The sequence below is a fragment of the Coffea arabica genome, chromosome 5e, assembly GCF_036785885.1.
Source record: "Coffea arabica cultivar ET-39 chromosome 5e, Coffea Arabica ET-39 HiFi, whole genome shotgun sequence".
In the NCBI taxonomy this organism is placed as follows: Eukaryota; Viridiplantae; Streptophyta; class Magnoliopsida; order Gentianales; family Rubiaceae; genus Coffea; species Coffea arabica.
In genome coordinates this window covers 1,934,141-1,952,830 of record NC_092318.1, presented here as the reverse complement: position 1 = coordinate 1,952,830, position 18,690 = coordinate 1,934,141, and the positions used below count along the sequence as shown (strand labels likewise).

Here is an 18,690-nt window from a genome sequence, read left to right as displayed (position 1 = left end):
AAAATTATTATTACATTAATAATTTTGAATTTATTTTTTATGTTTTTCATGGAATATATGCATCATTTGTACTTGTTGGTGATTTTTTTTTTTTTTTTTTGCTTAAAAAACTAGAAGAAGAGTAGGTAAAAAATTTTAGTATTGCTTTTGCCCCCACTAAGAATTTTTTCTGGCTCCGCCACTGCTTTGGGGGATTCAATGCACTGGGGTTCTCCTCTTTCGTCTCCACGATTATCTGGACGTTTGAGGCTCCTCAAGCGGAGGTCAGCAGGAAACATGGGGGACTCAAATTTCTCCGTTAATGAGATGCGATTTTTTCAAGCCGAGCTAGATTCTCGATTGAAGGATTCTAATTGGTTAGAAAAGGTTCTCCCTCGCTCAGCTTTGTTGGATGAAAAGACTTCAATCTATGGAATAAGCTATTGCCACCTGATCCCATAGATGCAAAGAAGAAGTTGGGTTGTAATATTAAGAAAAAGTTGCAACAGCTCTCTTCTATTTCGTAGGCTAAACATTCTCTCTGATCTAATGCTAAGTCCAATTAATTTTCTTGTTTGGAATATACGCGGCGCCTCGCGTAAAGACTCTCTTAGATACTTACACAGACTATATTTTGAAAAGGGCTTTTATTAGTTTACCCCCTTAAACTATACCTCAAGTATCAGTTTAGTCCCGCTAACGTTAACTTTTAGTTACTTAAGTCCTTGGACTAACGGTCAAACGAGACGGCATTTTATAATTTACGTAAAAAGACATGTTTAGATCCAACTTAATTATAAATGGACAAATATGCCCATAAAACCCTAAAAAAGAAATTTCATTCTCAAAAATGCCCTTTATGAAGTGGCGGGACGACAAAACAAAAAAATGAAAGCCACTTTTCTAATTTTTTCTTCATCATTGTCAACCCAAACTGTCTCCATTCTCCCTCGTATAAACCCCAGAAAGAAACGACGGCACCTTTGCTTTGATCTGTGATAACTGTCTTCTCACCAATGATGCGACACAACATGAACCAACCTGGAAAATCTTTAGGCGTTATTGGGCTAGGTGGTCTGGGGCACTTGGCAGTGAAATTTGGAAAGGCTTTTGGATTGAAAGTCACAGTGTGGAGCACAAGTATATCCAAGAAAGAAGCAAGAGTAATTCTTCTTGGAGCGGACAATTAGGTTGTCTCATCTGATGAACTGCAGATGAGGGTAAGCAACCATCAGCCTGTGATGTACAGGCTTTTGGGTTCATTTTGTCTCATCTAAAGCAATAAAGATGCTGATTCTTTACCTCCATCACCCCATATCATTGCACTTCATTATTGATATAGCTTCTGGAGATATTCCATTTGATTCGTACCTTTCCCTGTTGAAGACTAATGGGGTTCTTATTCTGGTTGGCTTCCCAAGTGAAGTAAAATTTATGCCACATAGCCTAATCACAGGTACAGTCTTACTTGTTTACATCTAGAAGTTGCTATAGCGGCACCGACGTCATAGGACCTGCATTTTTAGCTTATAAACCGTTACTTCTTGCAGATATGAGAACTGTATCCGGGAGTGCAACTGGTGGAGCGAAACAAACACAAGAAAAATGTTGGACTTCTGTGCAGCGCACAATATCTTAAACAAGACGTTAAGATTAACAAAATCACAAACATTATAGTCAATCACCCAAATTTCAACCAAAACACAAGATAAACTGATAATTTCTGAGTCAAACTGCCCTTAATTGCATAATCTACTAAGAAATCCAACCACAACCAAAATGGTAAAACAGAACGCTAAAATAAGAAATAACAACGAAATTTCTCCCAAACCCCCAGCCATCTATGAATTTACACATTTTCTCCTTAATCCCTCCAGAGCCCAATTCACGCAACTTATTTCTTAAGCTTCTTCGCTGGCGACTTGAGGCTCTTAGGTTTCTTCACCGGCATTTTCATCACCACCTTCTTCACCGGAGCTTTCTTGACGGGAGTTTTCTTGACTTTCGCTGACACTGCAGCAACCATCTTCAGCTTCTTCTTCTCCACATTAACAGTTCTCTTCCTCTTGGTACCCGCCGCCTCTTTCTTTGGAGCAACAGCCTTCTTCGGCTTCTTCTCGCCAGCAGCAGCAGCAGCAGCAGCAGCAGTAGTAGGCTTCATAGGAGCAGCCGTGACAAGGTATTGCACAAAATAAAAAATTTTGTGAACAATTTAAGAAAATAGAGGAGAGAAAAGCCTTCTAATCTTGTTTTATACTTAAAGCACAAGGGGAGGGTATTTTTGTCTTAAAAGTTTTCACCAAACCTTAGTTAGTTAGTAGGGCAATTTTTAAATGGGTTAATGGTCAATTATCTACTTTGACTTAACAGATGGACTTAAGTGACTAAAAGTTAACGTTAGGGACTAAACTTGATAAGGTTAACAGTAAAGAATATTTCAGAAAAAAGAAAGTATGGAAGGAATTCGGTGTGTTATTGAATGAGAAATATTTAGGCTATAAATAGTCGTACAAAGCAAACAGAAAATGCAATAAATAAGGAGTCTACTGTTAACAGACTTGTAAACATAAAGACCTATTCTAAAGCAAAGAATCCCAAATAAAATGAGATTTTATTTACTGGCTAATATTGACTAAATCTAACAATTCCTCCCTTAAACTAAATGCTGAAAGAATTTAGTTTATACTGTTCTCTGCACAAACCCCAAGCATTGTACGCAGCTTCAGAAAATCATCCAACTTAAGAGGCTTTGTCATCACATCAGCTATTTGTTCCAAAACATTTCAATGAACTAGCTCTATCATACCTGCCTGTGCGAGTTCTCGAAGGAAATGGAAACGAACATCTATATGCTTGTTACGACCATGCATAACTGGGTTTCTTGAGAGCTTGATTGCAGAACTATTGTCACAATGGATAGTATTTTTCTCTTGCTGAGTCTGATCCAACATTTTGAGCACCCTTTTTAACCAAATTGCTTGACAAGCACAAGCAGCAGTAGCAATAAATTCAGCTTCGGTGGTAGACAGACTCACAATAGGTTGTTTCTTAGAAGACCATGATATAGCTCCAGAACCGAAGAGAAAAACATAGCCTGATGTACTTTTTCTGTCATCCAAGTCACTCGCATAATCACTATCAGTGTATGCTATAAGATCATCATTTCCTCCATTCTTATAGAAAATTCCATACTCAGTTGTTCCTTGCAAATACCTCAACACTCTCTTTGCCAATTGTAAATGAAGCTGAGTAGGATTCTCCATATATCTGCTCAAAAGGTTTACTGTAACCATCATATCTGGACGAGTCACAGTAAGATACATAAGACAGCCTACAAGTTGTTTGAAGTGAGTCTTGTCCATCTTAATTCCTTCTTCATCCTTGCAAAACTTGAAACCAGGAACCATTGGAGTTTGAACAGAATTCATTTGATTCATTTCAAAACGTTGCAACACCTCCGGAGCATACTTTCTTTGACCGATAAAAATTCCACCTGATTTCTGCAAGACTTCGAGACCCAAAAAATATTTCATTTTACCAAGATCAGTCATATCAAACTCATTCTTCATCGAGTTCTGAAACTCAGTAAACATCAGCTCATCATTTTCTGTGAAAAGAATATCGTCAACATATAAACTTACAATGAGTATGCTGCCCTCCATGTTTCGTTTAACAAAAAGGGTATGCTCATAATCACATTTTTGAAAACCTTTCTTCATGAAATATGTTTCAATACGGCTGTACCAAGCACGCGAAGCTTGTTTAAGCCCATAAAGAGCTTTCTTCATCTTGTACACTTTTTCCTCCTTTCCCTTTTGAATGTAACCACACGGCTGCTCAACGAAAACATCTTCAACTAGTTCTCCATGTAAAAAGGCAGACTTCACATCTAATTGATGGATAGCCCACCCTTTTTGTGCTGCTAAAGCGATCACCAATCGAACAGTCTCCATACAAGCCACTGGAGCAAACACTTCTGTGTAATCTATACCATATTGCTGTGCATATCCTTTTACAACCAGCCTCGCCTTAAACTTGTCAACTTCTCCCTTTTCATTAAGTTTAGTTTTGTAAACCCACTTGACTCCAACTATTTTGACTCCTTTTGGTCGATCGATTAGTTCCCATGTGCCATTTTTCTCAATCGCCGCAATCTCAGCATCCATGGCATTTCTCCATTTTTCATTCTTCACAGCTTCTTCATAATGAAGTGGATCGGCAGCCACTGTATATGAGGTAAAAAATGCTGTTGCCTCTTCATCAGACAAACCTTCACCTGAAACATAAACTTTCAACCAAGTTGATTGCTTCCTACTCCTCCCTTCCACGGGATCTGGAGAAGTTTCTTGATTAGTGGCAAGAGACTCTTCTGACTGTGTGTCAGCAGCATCTTCTTCTGCAAGAGATTTTTCAGTCACTGCCTTTTCAACATCTTCCCATTCCAGCTCGCAAGTAACAGCTGATTCATGTTGCGTGTCCCATTCCCATTCTTCACATTCTTCAAAAACTACGTCTCTGCTCACCACGATCCTTTGTGAGATAGGATCATAGAGCCTGTACACCTTTGATTTCTCGCTAATTCCTAGTAAAACACATTTCAAGCTTTTCTCATCTAGTTTAGTTCTCGAACTGTCAGGCACGTAAGCATAGGAGACACAACCAAAAATTCTAAAATGTTGAACTGATGGCTTGATTCCGTTCCAGACTTCTTCAGGTGTTTTGTCCTTTACAGCCAGCGTTGGACTACGATTTAAAACGTGCACAGGCCAATTTACTGCTTCTGGCCAAAAAGTTTTGGGCACTCTCTTTTCAGATAGCATGCTACACACCAAATTCATGATAGTCCGATTCTTCCGTTGTGCAACACCATTTTGTTGTGGTGAATATGCAGCTGTCAATTGTCTTTGCACTCCATGTTCCTTGCAGAAATTGTTGAATTCTCGAGATATAAACTCTCCACCACGATCCGTACGCAACACTTTTAGAGACATATTTGTTGCTTTCTCAACAAGTATCTTGAAGCTCTTAAAAATGGTAAAAGCTTCTGATTTTTCTGCCAAAAAATATACCTATGTTTTTCAGCTAAAATCATCAATAAAAGTAATCAAATACCTTTTCTTGCTATTCGAGGTTGGCTTAATTGGTCCACAAATGTCGGCATGAACTAGCTGCAGAATCTGAGATGCTCTCCAAGAACTTTTCGTTGGAAATGAATCTCGATGTTGCTTCCCCACAAGACAATCTTTGCACAGCTTTGAGGGCGGCTTAAGTAATGGTAGACCTTTCACCATTTGTTTTTGCTGCAATGTTTGTAAGCCTTTGAAGCTTAAATGCCCAAACCTGCAATGCCACAGCTGCGCTACATCTTCTGTGACTGTGTTAAAACAAGTGGGTGCTATAGGCAAAGAGATGGCATGCAAGATGAACATTCGATTTGCAGACATATTAGCTTTCATGATCAAACCTTTGTCAGGATGATATATTTTGCATTGCCCTTGTTGGAATAAAATGCTCAGCCCCTTCTCTTGCAATTGTCCCAGACTCAGCAAATTATTCTTCAATTCCGGAACATAAAAGACTCCTGAGATGATGCTAACAACTCCATCAATTTCCAACCTAATGTTGCCCTTCCCATTGACACCATGTTTGAATTATTTCCCAACTTCACTGAATCTGTGAATTTTTCATCAAAATCTGAAAAATATTCTCTTTTTTTACTCATGTGATTGCTGCACCCAGAGTCAAGAAACCACATGTCTGTTTTGTGTTGCTCCTTTTCTTCAACATAAGCCATCAGCAGCATGTGTTCTTCACTCTCCACTTGACTCTCTGCAAAATTGGTCACTCCTTTCTTGCATTCCCACTGAAAATGACTAAGCTTGTGACAAGCATAACACTCTACAGTTGCTTTGTCAAAGGTTTGTCTGCTTCTTCTACGGCCTCTGCCTCCAAAGCTCCCACTCCCTCTTCCTCGTCCTGCATATTGGTTTCCATGAGTTACCTTCAGTGCATGTTCTTCATGTACAGTGTTACTCATACGTTGTTCGTGCACGAGCAAACTGCTTTGCAACTCTTCAATTGACAAAATACTTGTATCCTTAGATTCTTCAATTGAACACACGACATAATTAAACATAGGTGTCATTGACCTCAGAATCTTTTCCACAACAACAACATCTTTCAACTCTTCACCATTTGCTTTCATCTTCTTGGTGATGACAAGAACACGAGCAATGTACTCATTCATAGATTCTCCTTCCTTCATGTGAGCAATTTCATACTCCTTTCGCAATGCCTGTAGATGAGCACGTTTTACTCGAGTTGTTCCTTGATATTTTTACTTCATAGAGTCCTAAAAACTCTTTGACGTATCTTTGTTAACGATAGTCTCCAAAATGGAACGATCTAACATTTGAAACAGATAGTTCTTAGCTTTGAGATCCTTCAACTTCTGCTCTTCACAAATTTTCTTTTGTGCCTCAGTTAAAGGCACACCCTCTGCTGCTGCAGAAACTCCATTTTCTACCACATTCCAGTACTCCTTTGATCAAAGAAAATTTTCCATAAGCATCGCCCAATGATTGTAGTGACCATCGAACCTCGGTATTGCTGGTTGAATAAAGGCACCCTCTGTTGCCATTTTCGTTGCCTAAAATCCCTTAGAAGACTACTGCTTCTACCTACTAAGCCTCTTGCGAGACTCTGATACTGATAAAAACCCTTTTGAAAATTCTATTCAGCTACTGATCCTTCTTGAACCCATGTCCAAAAGGGCTCATCTAGACTTTTTTAGATGATTTTTGCATTTTGATGGTGCTTCCTCCTTTGTCGATGGAAAAATCTGGATCTTTTGGTGCACTGATTTGTTCTAAAATTGCTCTGAGCATGCGGGTCAGCTTGTTCATGCTCACGTGACTTTTCGGTTGCGTGGGAGTTTTTGGTTATCTGCTGTCTATGGTAAGTGTACACGTGTGGCTAGGAGACCCTTGTGGCGTGCATTGGAACATTTGAGTTCAAGGTCTCAAGTTCCTTGGATGGCGGTGGGTGATTTTAATGTCATCTCGTCTGCAGAGGAATAGTGGGGGTCTCCGGCTAACATCAGAAATATGGAAGAGTTCAATGCGGCCTTGGGTGGTTTGTTTGCTTTGGACTTTGACGGTCCCCGTTTTACTTGGACCAATGATGCGGTGTGGCAGAGATTGGACTACGCTTTGGTTAATGCGAATTGGATGCAGGAGTACCCGATATCTAAGGTCTCCATTTGGCCTGAGGGCGATCCGACCATTCTCCATTATTAATTAAATATGGATCGGCTTTTCATTCTAGGAGTTCCTTTCATTTCGTTAATGCTTGGTGACATCACTCGTCTTTCTTAGGTGTTGTGGAAGCGGACTAGTGAAAATCTGGACTTGGTACTAGTATGGTTCTATTTCACTCCAAATTGGTGTCCCTTCGTAAACGATTAAGAGTTTGGAGTCGAGAAACTTTTGGTAATATCTTTTCGGCAGTCAAACAAGCGGAGGAGTTTTACAAGTTGAGGGAATCTGAGTATGATGGCTCTAGGGATGAGCAGTCGAAGGTTCATCTCAATGAGGCAAGATCGATGTATATGAGGGCATTGGCGGTAGAAGGAGAGTTTTGGCAGCAAAAAGTCGCGATTAAATAGCTCAAGTTGGGAGATGCAAACACTTCATATTTTCATTCAATTGTGTAGCAACGGAGAAACTGCAATTACATATCTCGCATTAAGGATGAGAATGAGGGCTGGGTTTATTCTTTAGATCAAATCAAACTCTTGGTAGTGGAGTTCTAAACGCAATTATTTTCTTCAGAAGGTTGTGTTTCTTCTTTGAATTTTTCTTTTGAGACTCCAACAGTTGATGAGGCTGAAAATGATATGATGTAGCTGTTGGGGAAACCGAGTAATTTTTCACTCAAAAAATACAGATTAAACCGATTCAATAATTCTCAGAAAAGATCATCGAATAATCTCCTTAGACAGAATTATCATTCAAAGTAAATTCCCAGGAAAAGTTGGAGGGGTCACAAGCAGTCCCACTTAAAACCCAATCTCCTAAACAGAATTTATGTGCATGGTGTATTATCACAACTAGATCCGTATATACATAAATAATACGTACACACGAATAAGAAAATACACCCAAATGAACCGTATAAAACACAACAAATAAACCCGACAAATGTAGATAAATATATTGAATACTATACTATAATAGAAAAGAAACTACTAAATAAATGCGAAATAAATAAAAGAGATAAGGAAAGAACGCACCCGAAAAATTGATAACGGAGTTCGGCAAATTTTGTCTAATCTCCGAGCACCACTCAAGCAGCCTGCTCTTATAATTTAGGAGAAGAAAGAATTTAAAAAGAATTACAAAATTCTTTTTAGTGTAATTCTTTTGTTTTTGGTACAATTGAATTGAGGAGAGGGAGTAATTATTTATAGATAACAAGTACCTCTCTTCAAAGCTAAGCCACCAATGTGGGATTAAATTTTTGCCAAAATTTGCCAACAATTATGGGCTTGAATTACTGCCATAAAAGTCAACAAATCTCCACATTGGCATAATTTTTAGTCCCACAAAAATACAAACCTTCTCATCCAAACGGTCCTTGCGGTGCTTCCAAATTTGCGCCCTCAGGTGCCAATTCAAATGTGCAGGATGTTAACCAAGTTTAAACAATGTTCAAACTTGGCTCTTGTAACCACCTTGATCAGCATATCTGCAGGATTCTCTGTAGTCCGAATCTTCTGGAGAAAAATCTCCTCTTTTTTGAGAATTTCCCGCACAAAGTGATAGCAAACATCAATGTGCTTCGTTCTTGCATGCAAGATCTGGTTCTTTACTAAGTGAATAGCACTATGACTGTCATAAAACACGTCAATGTGTTTTTGACCAATTTCCAAGTCTTCAAACAATCCTTGAAGCCAAATTGCCTCCTTCACAACTTCTGTAATCGCCATATACTCTGCCTTCGTTGTAGACAAAGTCACCGTTGATTGCAAAGTAGACTTCCAACTAACTGGCACCTTATCAAACGTGAACAAGTAGTCAGTTGTAGAACGTCGCTTATCCAAATCACTTGCATAGTCAGAATCACAATATCCAACTACACATTGACCAAGTGATTTATCCTGCTCAAATACTAATCCAACATCTGCGGTATTTTGGATATATCATAGAATCCATTTCATAGCTTGCCAATGACCCTTGCCCGGATCATGCATAAACCTGCTTACCACACCAACTGCCTGTGAAATGTCGGGTCTCGTACACATCATTGCATACATCAAGTTACCAACTACATTAGCATACGGGACTTTCGCTATGTATGCTCGCTCTTTATCTGTCTTTGGAGATAATAGGCTGCTAAGTTTCAAATGAGGAGCAAGCGAAGTACTTACAGGTTTTGAATTTTCATTCATACCAAAACATTGTAGTATCTTGTTCAAATACTGTTTCTGTGTCAGACAAAACTTGCCTCTCATTCTATCCCTACTTATCTCCATGCCGAGAATCTTTTTGGTTTCTCCCAAATCCTTCATCTCAAACTCTTTACTCAACTGAGCATTCATTTTGTCAATTTCAACTTGGCTCTTTGACGCTATTAGCATATCATCAACGTATAAGAGTAAGTAGATGTAGGAATCATCTCGTAGCTTGCGCAAATACACACAGTGATCGTATTTGCTTCTTGTGTACTTCTGACCCATCATGAACTGGTCAAATCATTTGTATCATTGGCTCGGTGATTGTTTCAATCCGTACAACGATTTGCTCAGCTTACAAACCCAATTCTCTTTACCAGCAACTTTAAATCTATCTGGTTGAGACATATAGATTTCCTCCTTCAAGTCACTGTGAAGGAACGCAGTCTTCACATCAAGTTGAACTAGCTCTAAATTCAACTGCGCTACTAAGGCCAATAAAATTCTAATAGAGGAATATTTAACAATTGGAGAAAATATCTCATTATAATCAACTCCCTCCTTCTGAGTGTAGCCTTTAGCCACCAATCTTGCCTTGTAACGAACATCATTTTTGTCAGGAAATCTTTCTTTCTTTGCAAACATCCATTTGCATCCAATTGCCTTCTTGCCTTTCGGTAGTTGTGTCAACTTCCACGTCTTGTTCTTTTGAAGAAATTGCATCTCTTCTTTCATAGCATCTTTCTACCTATCATTTTCTATACTTCGAACTGCTTCAGAAAAAGTGGATGGAACATCATCAACAACTGGAAGTGCATAGGCCACCATGTCAACAAAATGAGCAGGTTTTTGAATTTTTCGTCTTGGCCTATTGACGGCAATTGACTCTTGCTGCTGTTGAGGTTCTTGGGTTGAAACCTCTTCCTCATCTGACCCTTCTTCTGCCATGGAAAAGTCACTGATGGTGCTGTTTACTGGACTCACCATTATTTGCTCAAACTCCATCTGCTTCGGCGTACACTTCACCTGTTACGGAGTACCACTGGTCCCATCTTGTGCTACCTTATTCAACATAGCAGATTCATCAAAGGTAATATCCCTGCTGATAATGGTTTTCTTTGATTCTAGACACCACAATCGGTATTCCTTAACTCCAGTATTAAAGTCCATAAAGAGAGCCTTCTTTGCACGTGGATTCAATTTTAATTTATTTACATGATAATATGCAGTAGAACAAAAAATACGCAAAAAATCATAATCTGTTGCAGGTTTTCCAGACTATACCTCTAATGGAGTCTTGCTACCGATTGTAGATGATGACAAGCGATTAACGAGATGTTGAGCGTTGTCACAGCCTCAGCCCAAAACTTTCTACCTAACCCAACATTGGACAGCATGCAACGTATTTTCTCCACTAGTATCTTGTTCATACGCTCTGACACCCCATTCTGCAGCGGTGTTTTTCTAACTGTGAAGTACCGAGCTATGCCACATTCTTGGCATATCTTCTGGAAGGGATCACTCTTGTATTCTCCACCGTTGTCTGTTCGGATGATCTTTCTTCTCGTTTGGTTTTCAACCTGAGCTTTCCATTTAAGGAAAATCCCTAGCACCTCATCCTTGTTCTTCATAGTAAACACCCAAACTCTTCTGAAAAAATCATCAATAAAAGTGACAAAATAATACTTGGCACCAAGGGATGAAATTTTGGTAGGTCCCCACACATCTGAGTGCACATAATCCAAAATACCCTTGGTATTATGGATATCAGTGCCAAATTTCACTCTTCTTTGTTTTTTCAGAACACAATACTCACAAAATTCTAATTTGCAAACTTTCGTATCTTTCAATAATTCTTGTTTGGCAAGATTTTGCAAGGATTTTTCACCAGCATATCTCAATCGCATGTGCCACAATTTTGTTGCCTTCGCATCCTTCTTGCTATTGGAAGATGTTGCTGCTGCTGCTGTCCCAACAACTGTACTACCTTGGTAATAATACAGATTATTTTTCCTCACACCTTTCAACATCACAAGTGCTCCCGAAGTTACATTGAGAATTCCATCTCGCATCTTCACTTTCAGGCCTTTTGACTCCAAGAGTCCCAAGGAGATGAGATTCCTCTTCAAATTCGGCACGTACCGAATATCCTTCAAGATTTTAGTGGATCCATCATGATTACACAGTTTGATTAAACTTATCCTACCTGTTTTACATGGATTGTCATTTCCCATGTATACAACTCCACCATCAAGTTCTTCAAATTGAAAGAACTACTCCCGCATGGGAGACATATAGTAGGTATAATCTGAATCCAAAATTCACTCATCTGGATGGGATGTTAAATGTGATACAGCCAAAGAGAAATCTGATTCCGCATTACTTTTGCATTCTGCAATATTTACGTCTTGCGGAGCTTTCCCTTTCTTCTTTAATTTTGGACAGTCTTTCTTCCGGTGCCCTTTCTCATGACAGAAAGCACACTCATCTTTGGCAACTCTGCTTTTCAATTTGGACCTTCCTCTTCTCCCCTTTGATTGGTTTTGTTGACGATCTCTTGCCACTAACGCTTCATCTGCTATAGCTACTTTCTTTTTCATTTTATCCTGTTTTCTCAATTCATGACTATACAAAGCAGAACATATAGCATTTAAAGACACATTCTCCTTCCCATGAAGTAACGTAGTTTTCAAATGTTCAAATTCATCAGGAAGGGATAATAACAACATTAAAGCCAAAATCTTCATTTTCAAATTTCACATCTAAATTTAACAGGTCTACTACTAACTGCTTAAACATAGTGATGTGTTCATTCATAATAGTACCTGGTTGATAATCGAATCAGAACAATCTTTTCTTTATTAGGAGTTTATTCTAATCACTCTTCTTCAGAAATTTCTCCTCCAATGCCCTCCACGATTTCCATGCAGAAGTCTCATTCTTGAAAGCATATTTTTGCTCTCTGGACAAACATGATCGAATAGTTCCGCATGCCAACCGATTTATAGTACTCCACTCCTTCTCTTCTATGTTATCTGGTTTCTTTTCTTCAATGGCAATGTCAAGACCCTGTTGGAAAAGGGAATCTATGACTTCGCCTTGCCATATGCCGAAATGGCCAGTACCGTCAAATATCTCCACTGCCAGCTTTAAACTTGACATTGGAGTCCTCGACCATGTAGACGAGGAAGCCGATGCCCCAGATGTAATTCTTGACGTGGAATTGTCAGATGCCATTACAGACTCAAATGATAGTATTCAATATAACAAACTACAAACAAGCCAAAGGACGAACCTTCAGCTCTAATACCACTTGTTGGGAAAATCGGATAATTTTTCACTCAAAAAATACAACTAGTGATTAAACCGATTCAGTAATTCTCAGAAAAGATCGTCGAAATAATCTCCTTAGACAGAATTACCATTCAAAGTAGATTCTCAGGAAAAGTTGGAGGGGTCACAAGCGGTCCCACTTAAAACCCAATCTCTTAGACAGAATTTACGTGCATGATGTATTATCACAACTAGATCCGTGTATACATAAATAATACGTACACACGAATAAGAAAATACACCCAAATGAACCGTATAAAACACTACAAATAAACCCGACAAATGTAGATAAATATATTGAATACTATACTACAATAGAAAAGAAACTACTAAATAAGTGCGGAATAAATAAAAGAGATAAGGAAAGAACGCACCCGAAAAATTGATAACAGAGTTCGGTAAATTTTGCCTAATCTCCGAGCACCACTCAAGCAGCCTACTTTTATAATTTAGGGGAAGAAAGAATTTCAAAAGAATTACAAAATTCTTTTTGGTGTAATTCTTTTGTTTTTTGTACAATTGAATTGAGGAGAGAGAGTGATTATTTATAGATAACAAGTACCTCTCTTCAAAGCTAAGCCACCGATGTGGGATTAAATTTTTGCCAAAATTTGTCAACAATTGTGAGCTTGAATTACTGCCACAAAAGTCAACAGCAACAGCTTCCATCTCTTGAAGAGGTTCGTTAGGTGGTATTTTCCATGGATATAGATAGTGCTCTGGGCCTAGATGGCTTTGGTGCTAGTTTTTACCAGTTTTGCTGGGATATAGTTAAGCAGGATCTTTTGTCGGCAGTGCATGATTACTTCAGGGTAATGGAACAACCACGTGGTTTCTCAAGTTCATTAATTGTTCTTCTTCCCAAAGTGGACAGAGCTTCTTCTTGGCGTGATTTTCACCCTATTAGTTTATGCAATGTCAGCTCCAAAATAATTTCAAAAATTTTGGTGAATAGGCTCAATAAAATTCTGCCCCAAACTATTATGCCTTGGCAAACTGGGTATGTACCGGGATGAGGTATTGTAGACAACATTCTGCTTGTGCAGGAATTGGTGATGGACCATGATAGACAATTGGCCTCCCCAAACTTGATTTTAAAATTAGACATGGAAAAGGCGGATGATCGGGTGGAGTGGCATCTCTTGCTTAGTATGTTGCGCAAGTTTGGTTTTATTGAATGGGTGGTAGATTTGTTGTTTCGCACGTTTTCAAATTCTTGGTTCTCTGTGCTCATAAATGGGGAGCCAATGGGGTTCTTCAAGTCATCCAAGGGTATCCATTATCCCCCGCGTTGTTCTTTTTTGTTGCGGAATTTTTGGGGAGAGGTCTTCAACAATTATTTAGTAAGGATAAACGTAGGTTTTTGGTCTTGGTTGGGACCAAATTCCATACCCTGCATTTGCGGATGATAAAGTTATTTTTACTCATTGTTCCGAGGATTGTCTGTGTAGGGTGAAAGAGTTTTTGTCCAGTTATCAATCCTTCTCTGGCCAAAATGTTAACGTAGGGAAAAGCTCTTTTTTGGTTTCTTCTCGGGCTTTGCCGCAGCAAGTCATGTTAGTTTCTTTGGTGTTGGGATTTCAACAGCAGGAGTTTCCTATTAGATATTTGGGCGCGCCTTTGGTCAAGGGAAAGTTAAACTCTGTGGCTTGTGGTGGCATTTTGTCAAAGCTCTGGTAGAGGCTCTTCCATTGGAGCACCAAGATGTTAAGCATGGGAGGCAAAATAATTCTTTTACGTCATGTTTTGAGTTCTATTTCTTTGATTTTGCTTCAGGTGCTTTCCCCTCCAAAATCTGTAATGGTAGCATCAGGAAGGATTTGCAACTCCTTTCTGTGGGATCATAATATTGAATCTAAGAGAATTTATTGGGCATTTGTTAGTGAATCTAAGGGAATCTGTAATTGAGCATTTGTTTTTGCATGGGCCTGTAGCAGCTGCTAGTTGGACTCATTTTGCTAAGATATTTGGGGTGCTCGTATTTAATGCTAGAGGTATCTCGTCACAGTTTATCCTGTGGGCTTGTTCGAAGTCGAAGGTCACTAGGTCTCATATTCGTTTCCTCGTCCCCATGTTAGTTCTTTGGTTCCTTTGGAAGGCAAGAAATACGTCAAGATTTCAAGGAGTTGCCTTTTCCTCTGATCAAGTAATATTACTTGTCGAGAATTTCTTGGACCAAATGGGCACTTCTGGAGTATTTTTAAAGTCTTCTTTCTCGGGGGACAATGATTGCCGTTGGTCGCGTTTTGCTAAGGCCAAGCCTCGGGTGCGCCGAGTTGTGGCAATTTTCATGGTCTAAGCCAGCTTTGCATTCATTTAAGCTCAACTCCAATGCCAGTGTTTCTAATGGGTGTGCCTCAGGTGGGGGTGTTTTGCGTGATCATGACGGTCATCTTGTTTTTGCTTATTATAAGGAATTTGGGGAGATGGACGTCCTCTCAGTGAAAGTTGCAGCTTTATTGGCCAGTCTTGAGTTTTGCTATCAGAAGGGGTTCTGCGGTTTTATGGTAGAAACTGATTCTTCTGCGCTTGTTTAGATGATCCATAGCAGTGGGTTGGCAAGATGGTCAATATTCAATACTTGTGGAAAATAAAACGTCTAGTTCTTGAATTACAAGTGTAGGTCTGTCACTTGTTTAGAGAAGCTAATTTTGTGACAGATGGTATTGCGTCTCTGTGTTTGGGTTCGGATTGCCTCTTTGATTCTATGGATTGTCTCCCGAACAGCATTTGTGTGGCTATTTTTTTAGACATCAGGTCTCTTCCGCATGTACAGCTTCTACAGAATTATTTTTAGCTTTGGTGCTGGACCTGGCTTTTCTCGAACTCTTTGTATTGTTGTCGCCTCATCTTTAATAAATTAAGGGCTGGCCTCCCTTCCCTGTATACGGGGTTGGCTAGACACATGTTACTATTTATGTTGCAAAAAGCAATATGTGATGTTACTCATAAAGTTTATGTACAAGCAATCTTTCGGTTTGCCTTTCATTTGTTTGTTTTATTGATTGATCAAAAGTTTCACTTTCACATTGAAGGATAAGTAACTAAAGCCAAAATAAAACTCAATATAAAACGAATCATCATAATAGAATTCAAGATATGATATCCGGAAGGTAAATTATAAATGAAAAAGACGTGAGAATCCTTGTAGCAAGAATAGCTTCATTGAACATTTTCTCCGGTTTATCTATATCTAATAACCATTTGGAGAACCTAAGCACGAGAAAGTAGAGCACTAGGTTCAGCACCTTTAGAGTATTCTTTCTAGTTCATAGTATGAGGATGAAAAGAAAGACGTTTTCTTTCACGAGAGAGTAGCTCACAAATTTCATAGTATGAGGAGTGGCACCTTTATCGCAACGGATCTTCTGTTCCACACTCTGTGCCATTCTCTGTCCCACTTTTTATTATATTGCTATTTCTCCTTCATAAATATCATGTTTTAGTTCTTTTTTTGTTTCCTTAAAATCCAATAATTATTAATTCAGTAAAAAATAAATACAACAGCTTCAAAAAAGCAATATATAATATAAAATTAAAAATTACAGCATAAAATGCATAAAAGATCTCATTTTTTATGCATTTTGATTTTTTGAGTTTGTTAAATTTTGTGTATTACTGAATTAATAGTTATTGGATCTTAAGGAAACACAAAAAGAACTAAAACATGATATTTATGAAGGAGAAATAGCAATATAATAAAAAGTGGGACAGAAAATAGCACAGAATGTGGGACAGAAGATCCGTTGCGCACCTTTATTATCTCGGTAAATGCTCACAACCGAGACAATAAAATTTGTTTTTTCGATTTTTTAAAAATTTGTTTATATGATCCTTTTCTGGATTTTAATTTGTAATGTTTCCCTTCTTCTTATTTTGTCTTTAGGTATGCCTCTTACATGAATTTCGTTTGTGTCCCTGGTTTCCTCCACGTTATCCTCTGTCACTCAAGGGTGTTCAAAGAGGTATGTCTTTTGATTTCTTCAAATTTTTTCTCTACTTTTTTTCATTATTTTCTTGAAATTTCTATGGATTTTGAAGGATTGAATGGAATATTCTTGTAATGTCGATCTTCATTTTATCTTTAATAAAATTTAATAAAAATTTGATTTTTAGAAATTGCAAGTTTCATTTGTTGTAATAAACAGGTAGTGCACAATTGTGTAGTTTTTTCTATTAATCTTCGTGTCAGAATCTAGGGGTGACACTTCTCCATACGACTTGAAAACATAACTTGAATCTAGCACGAAATTAGCGGGCTCTTCATGGGTTCGGGCTAAAATCAGGTCAAACCTGAATGACCTGCGAAGCAAATAGGTCCAAATCAGGTCAACATGGGTTGACCCGTTTGACCCGTTTAATATGTAATTTGATAATTTAATTAATAAATTAGAGGCATTGCAGGCTACTACTGAGCATAGCAAGAATGCATCGAGCAACACAAGAACCATTCTGGTCAATGTTGCCATTCTCTTGACAAATGACAAAATGATGTTGGAAAAAAATGCAAACTTGCAGCTGATCGAGGGCTGAGAATTTGGCCCTTTTGAATGTATATTTGCTCGAAGCTATGCAATTGTTTGAGTGGTTTTTGCATGCATGTATATATATGCAAAAGAAAGAATCCGTTGAGAACGGCTTGGCCTCAGGAAAATCTCAGTTCAACGAATTTCTCTACAGGTTGAGCTGTGTACAATATTTCAAGCCTTTAATGTCCTTAATTTTGACAATTCATATGCTAAGAGACAGGGCTTGTTATGATCATTCTTGTCTTGGAAAGACAATCATCATGATTACCAATGACCATAATTACATAAATGGCAAATCTAAATACAGTAAAGTAGCACGTTGGTTGTGCAAAGCATTTGATGTGACGAAGTTATGGGGCTTAACATTTGAATCATCTATACTACTTTCTTATCCTACTTCTCCCTCAACTGAAATTAATTATACAATAGACCATGCCTGTTATCACTAAGTCAACAATATAGACATATATTTCCGGGAAACAAAATAGATATATGCGGAGAGGATTTGAAATCCGTTAATGAATTTGAAATTAATTACCTTTGGACATATTTTAAGAAAAAAACTAAGACATTGATTTGAATCTTGGATACAATAAAGGAGCTGCCAATGATCTCAGATAGAAATTAATTTGCTGCTTTATCTCTAATCTATGTAAAACCACCCAGAAGGTTTTGATTTAATAGTTACGATTGGAGTCTCTAATCTATGTAAAATCGCCGAGAAGGTCTTGATCTAATAGTTATGATTGAGACTCCAAGACTATCTTGGTTTCAAATCTTCCTTGCTCTTTTTCACCTTTTAAATCCCATCTCTTTCATACTATAAAAAAAATAAATTTATGTAAAATCTTCAAACTAGTCGTCAAGAAGGCTATATTCCACTATGATTTCCTCGAAATTTTTTGGATGAAGAAGATCAAACTTGTATTCGAGCCACCAAAAACTTTCTACGAGCCGTCGTCAAGCGAGTGAAGACATGCGATGACTCAATGGCCAGCTTTCAGTAGCAAATTGGCACAACAAATTTAAGTGAATTGTCAGTATAAACATGATTATAGGGTAAATTAAATACTACTTTAAACCAACAACCAGCAAAATTATGGCCAAATCCTGAATTAACATTCTCTATACTGTCACTATAAAGCTTTTCCTGCATTAGTAGGAGTGGATATAACATACACACGCAAAACAAAATTATAAAAAAAGTGCATGACACATGTACAAAAAGAAAATATCCAAGGGATTATTCAGAGGAGTAAGAAAAAAGGAATATGTAACCATTTGGTAGAAAAAAACTGAAAAATAAAAAATATTCAACTATCATCTGTCTGCATTAAGTTTAGTGGCACATTTAGAACTAAAATCATGTACAACGGCTAAACTAGGAGGATAAGT

General features: G+C 38.1%; 2 protein-coding genes across 2 annotated transcripts; both read left to right on the top strand.

Annotated features, from left to right (window-relative positions):
• Positions 1-998: 998 nt before the first annotated feature.
• On the top strand, positions 999-1,618 carry LOC113722688 (putative cinnamyl alcohol dehydrogenase 4). Its single transcript, XM_027245942.2, has 3 exons — positions 999-1,119; positions 1,229-1,435; positions 1,530-1,618. The coding sequence occupies exons 1-3, from the start codon at positions 999-1,001 to the stop codon at positions 1,616-1,618; spliced, it is 417 nt and encodes a 138-aa protein (XP_027101743.2).
• An 11,849-nt stretch (positions 1,619-13,467) lies between these two features.
• Positions 13,468-14,567, top strand: LOC140006378 (uncharacterized). Its single transcript, XM_072048190.1, has 4 exons — positions 13,468-13,683; positions 13,813-14,018; positions 14,218-14,442; positions 14,543-14,567. Exons 1-4 carry the CDS (start codon positions 13,468-13,470, stop codon positions 14,565-14,567), a joined length of 672 nt encoding a protein of 223 aa, XP_071904291.1.
• Positions 14,568-18,690: the final 4,123 nt, after the last annotated feature.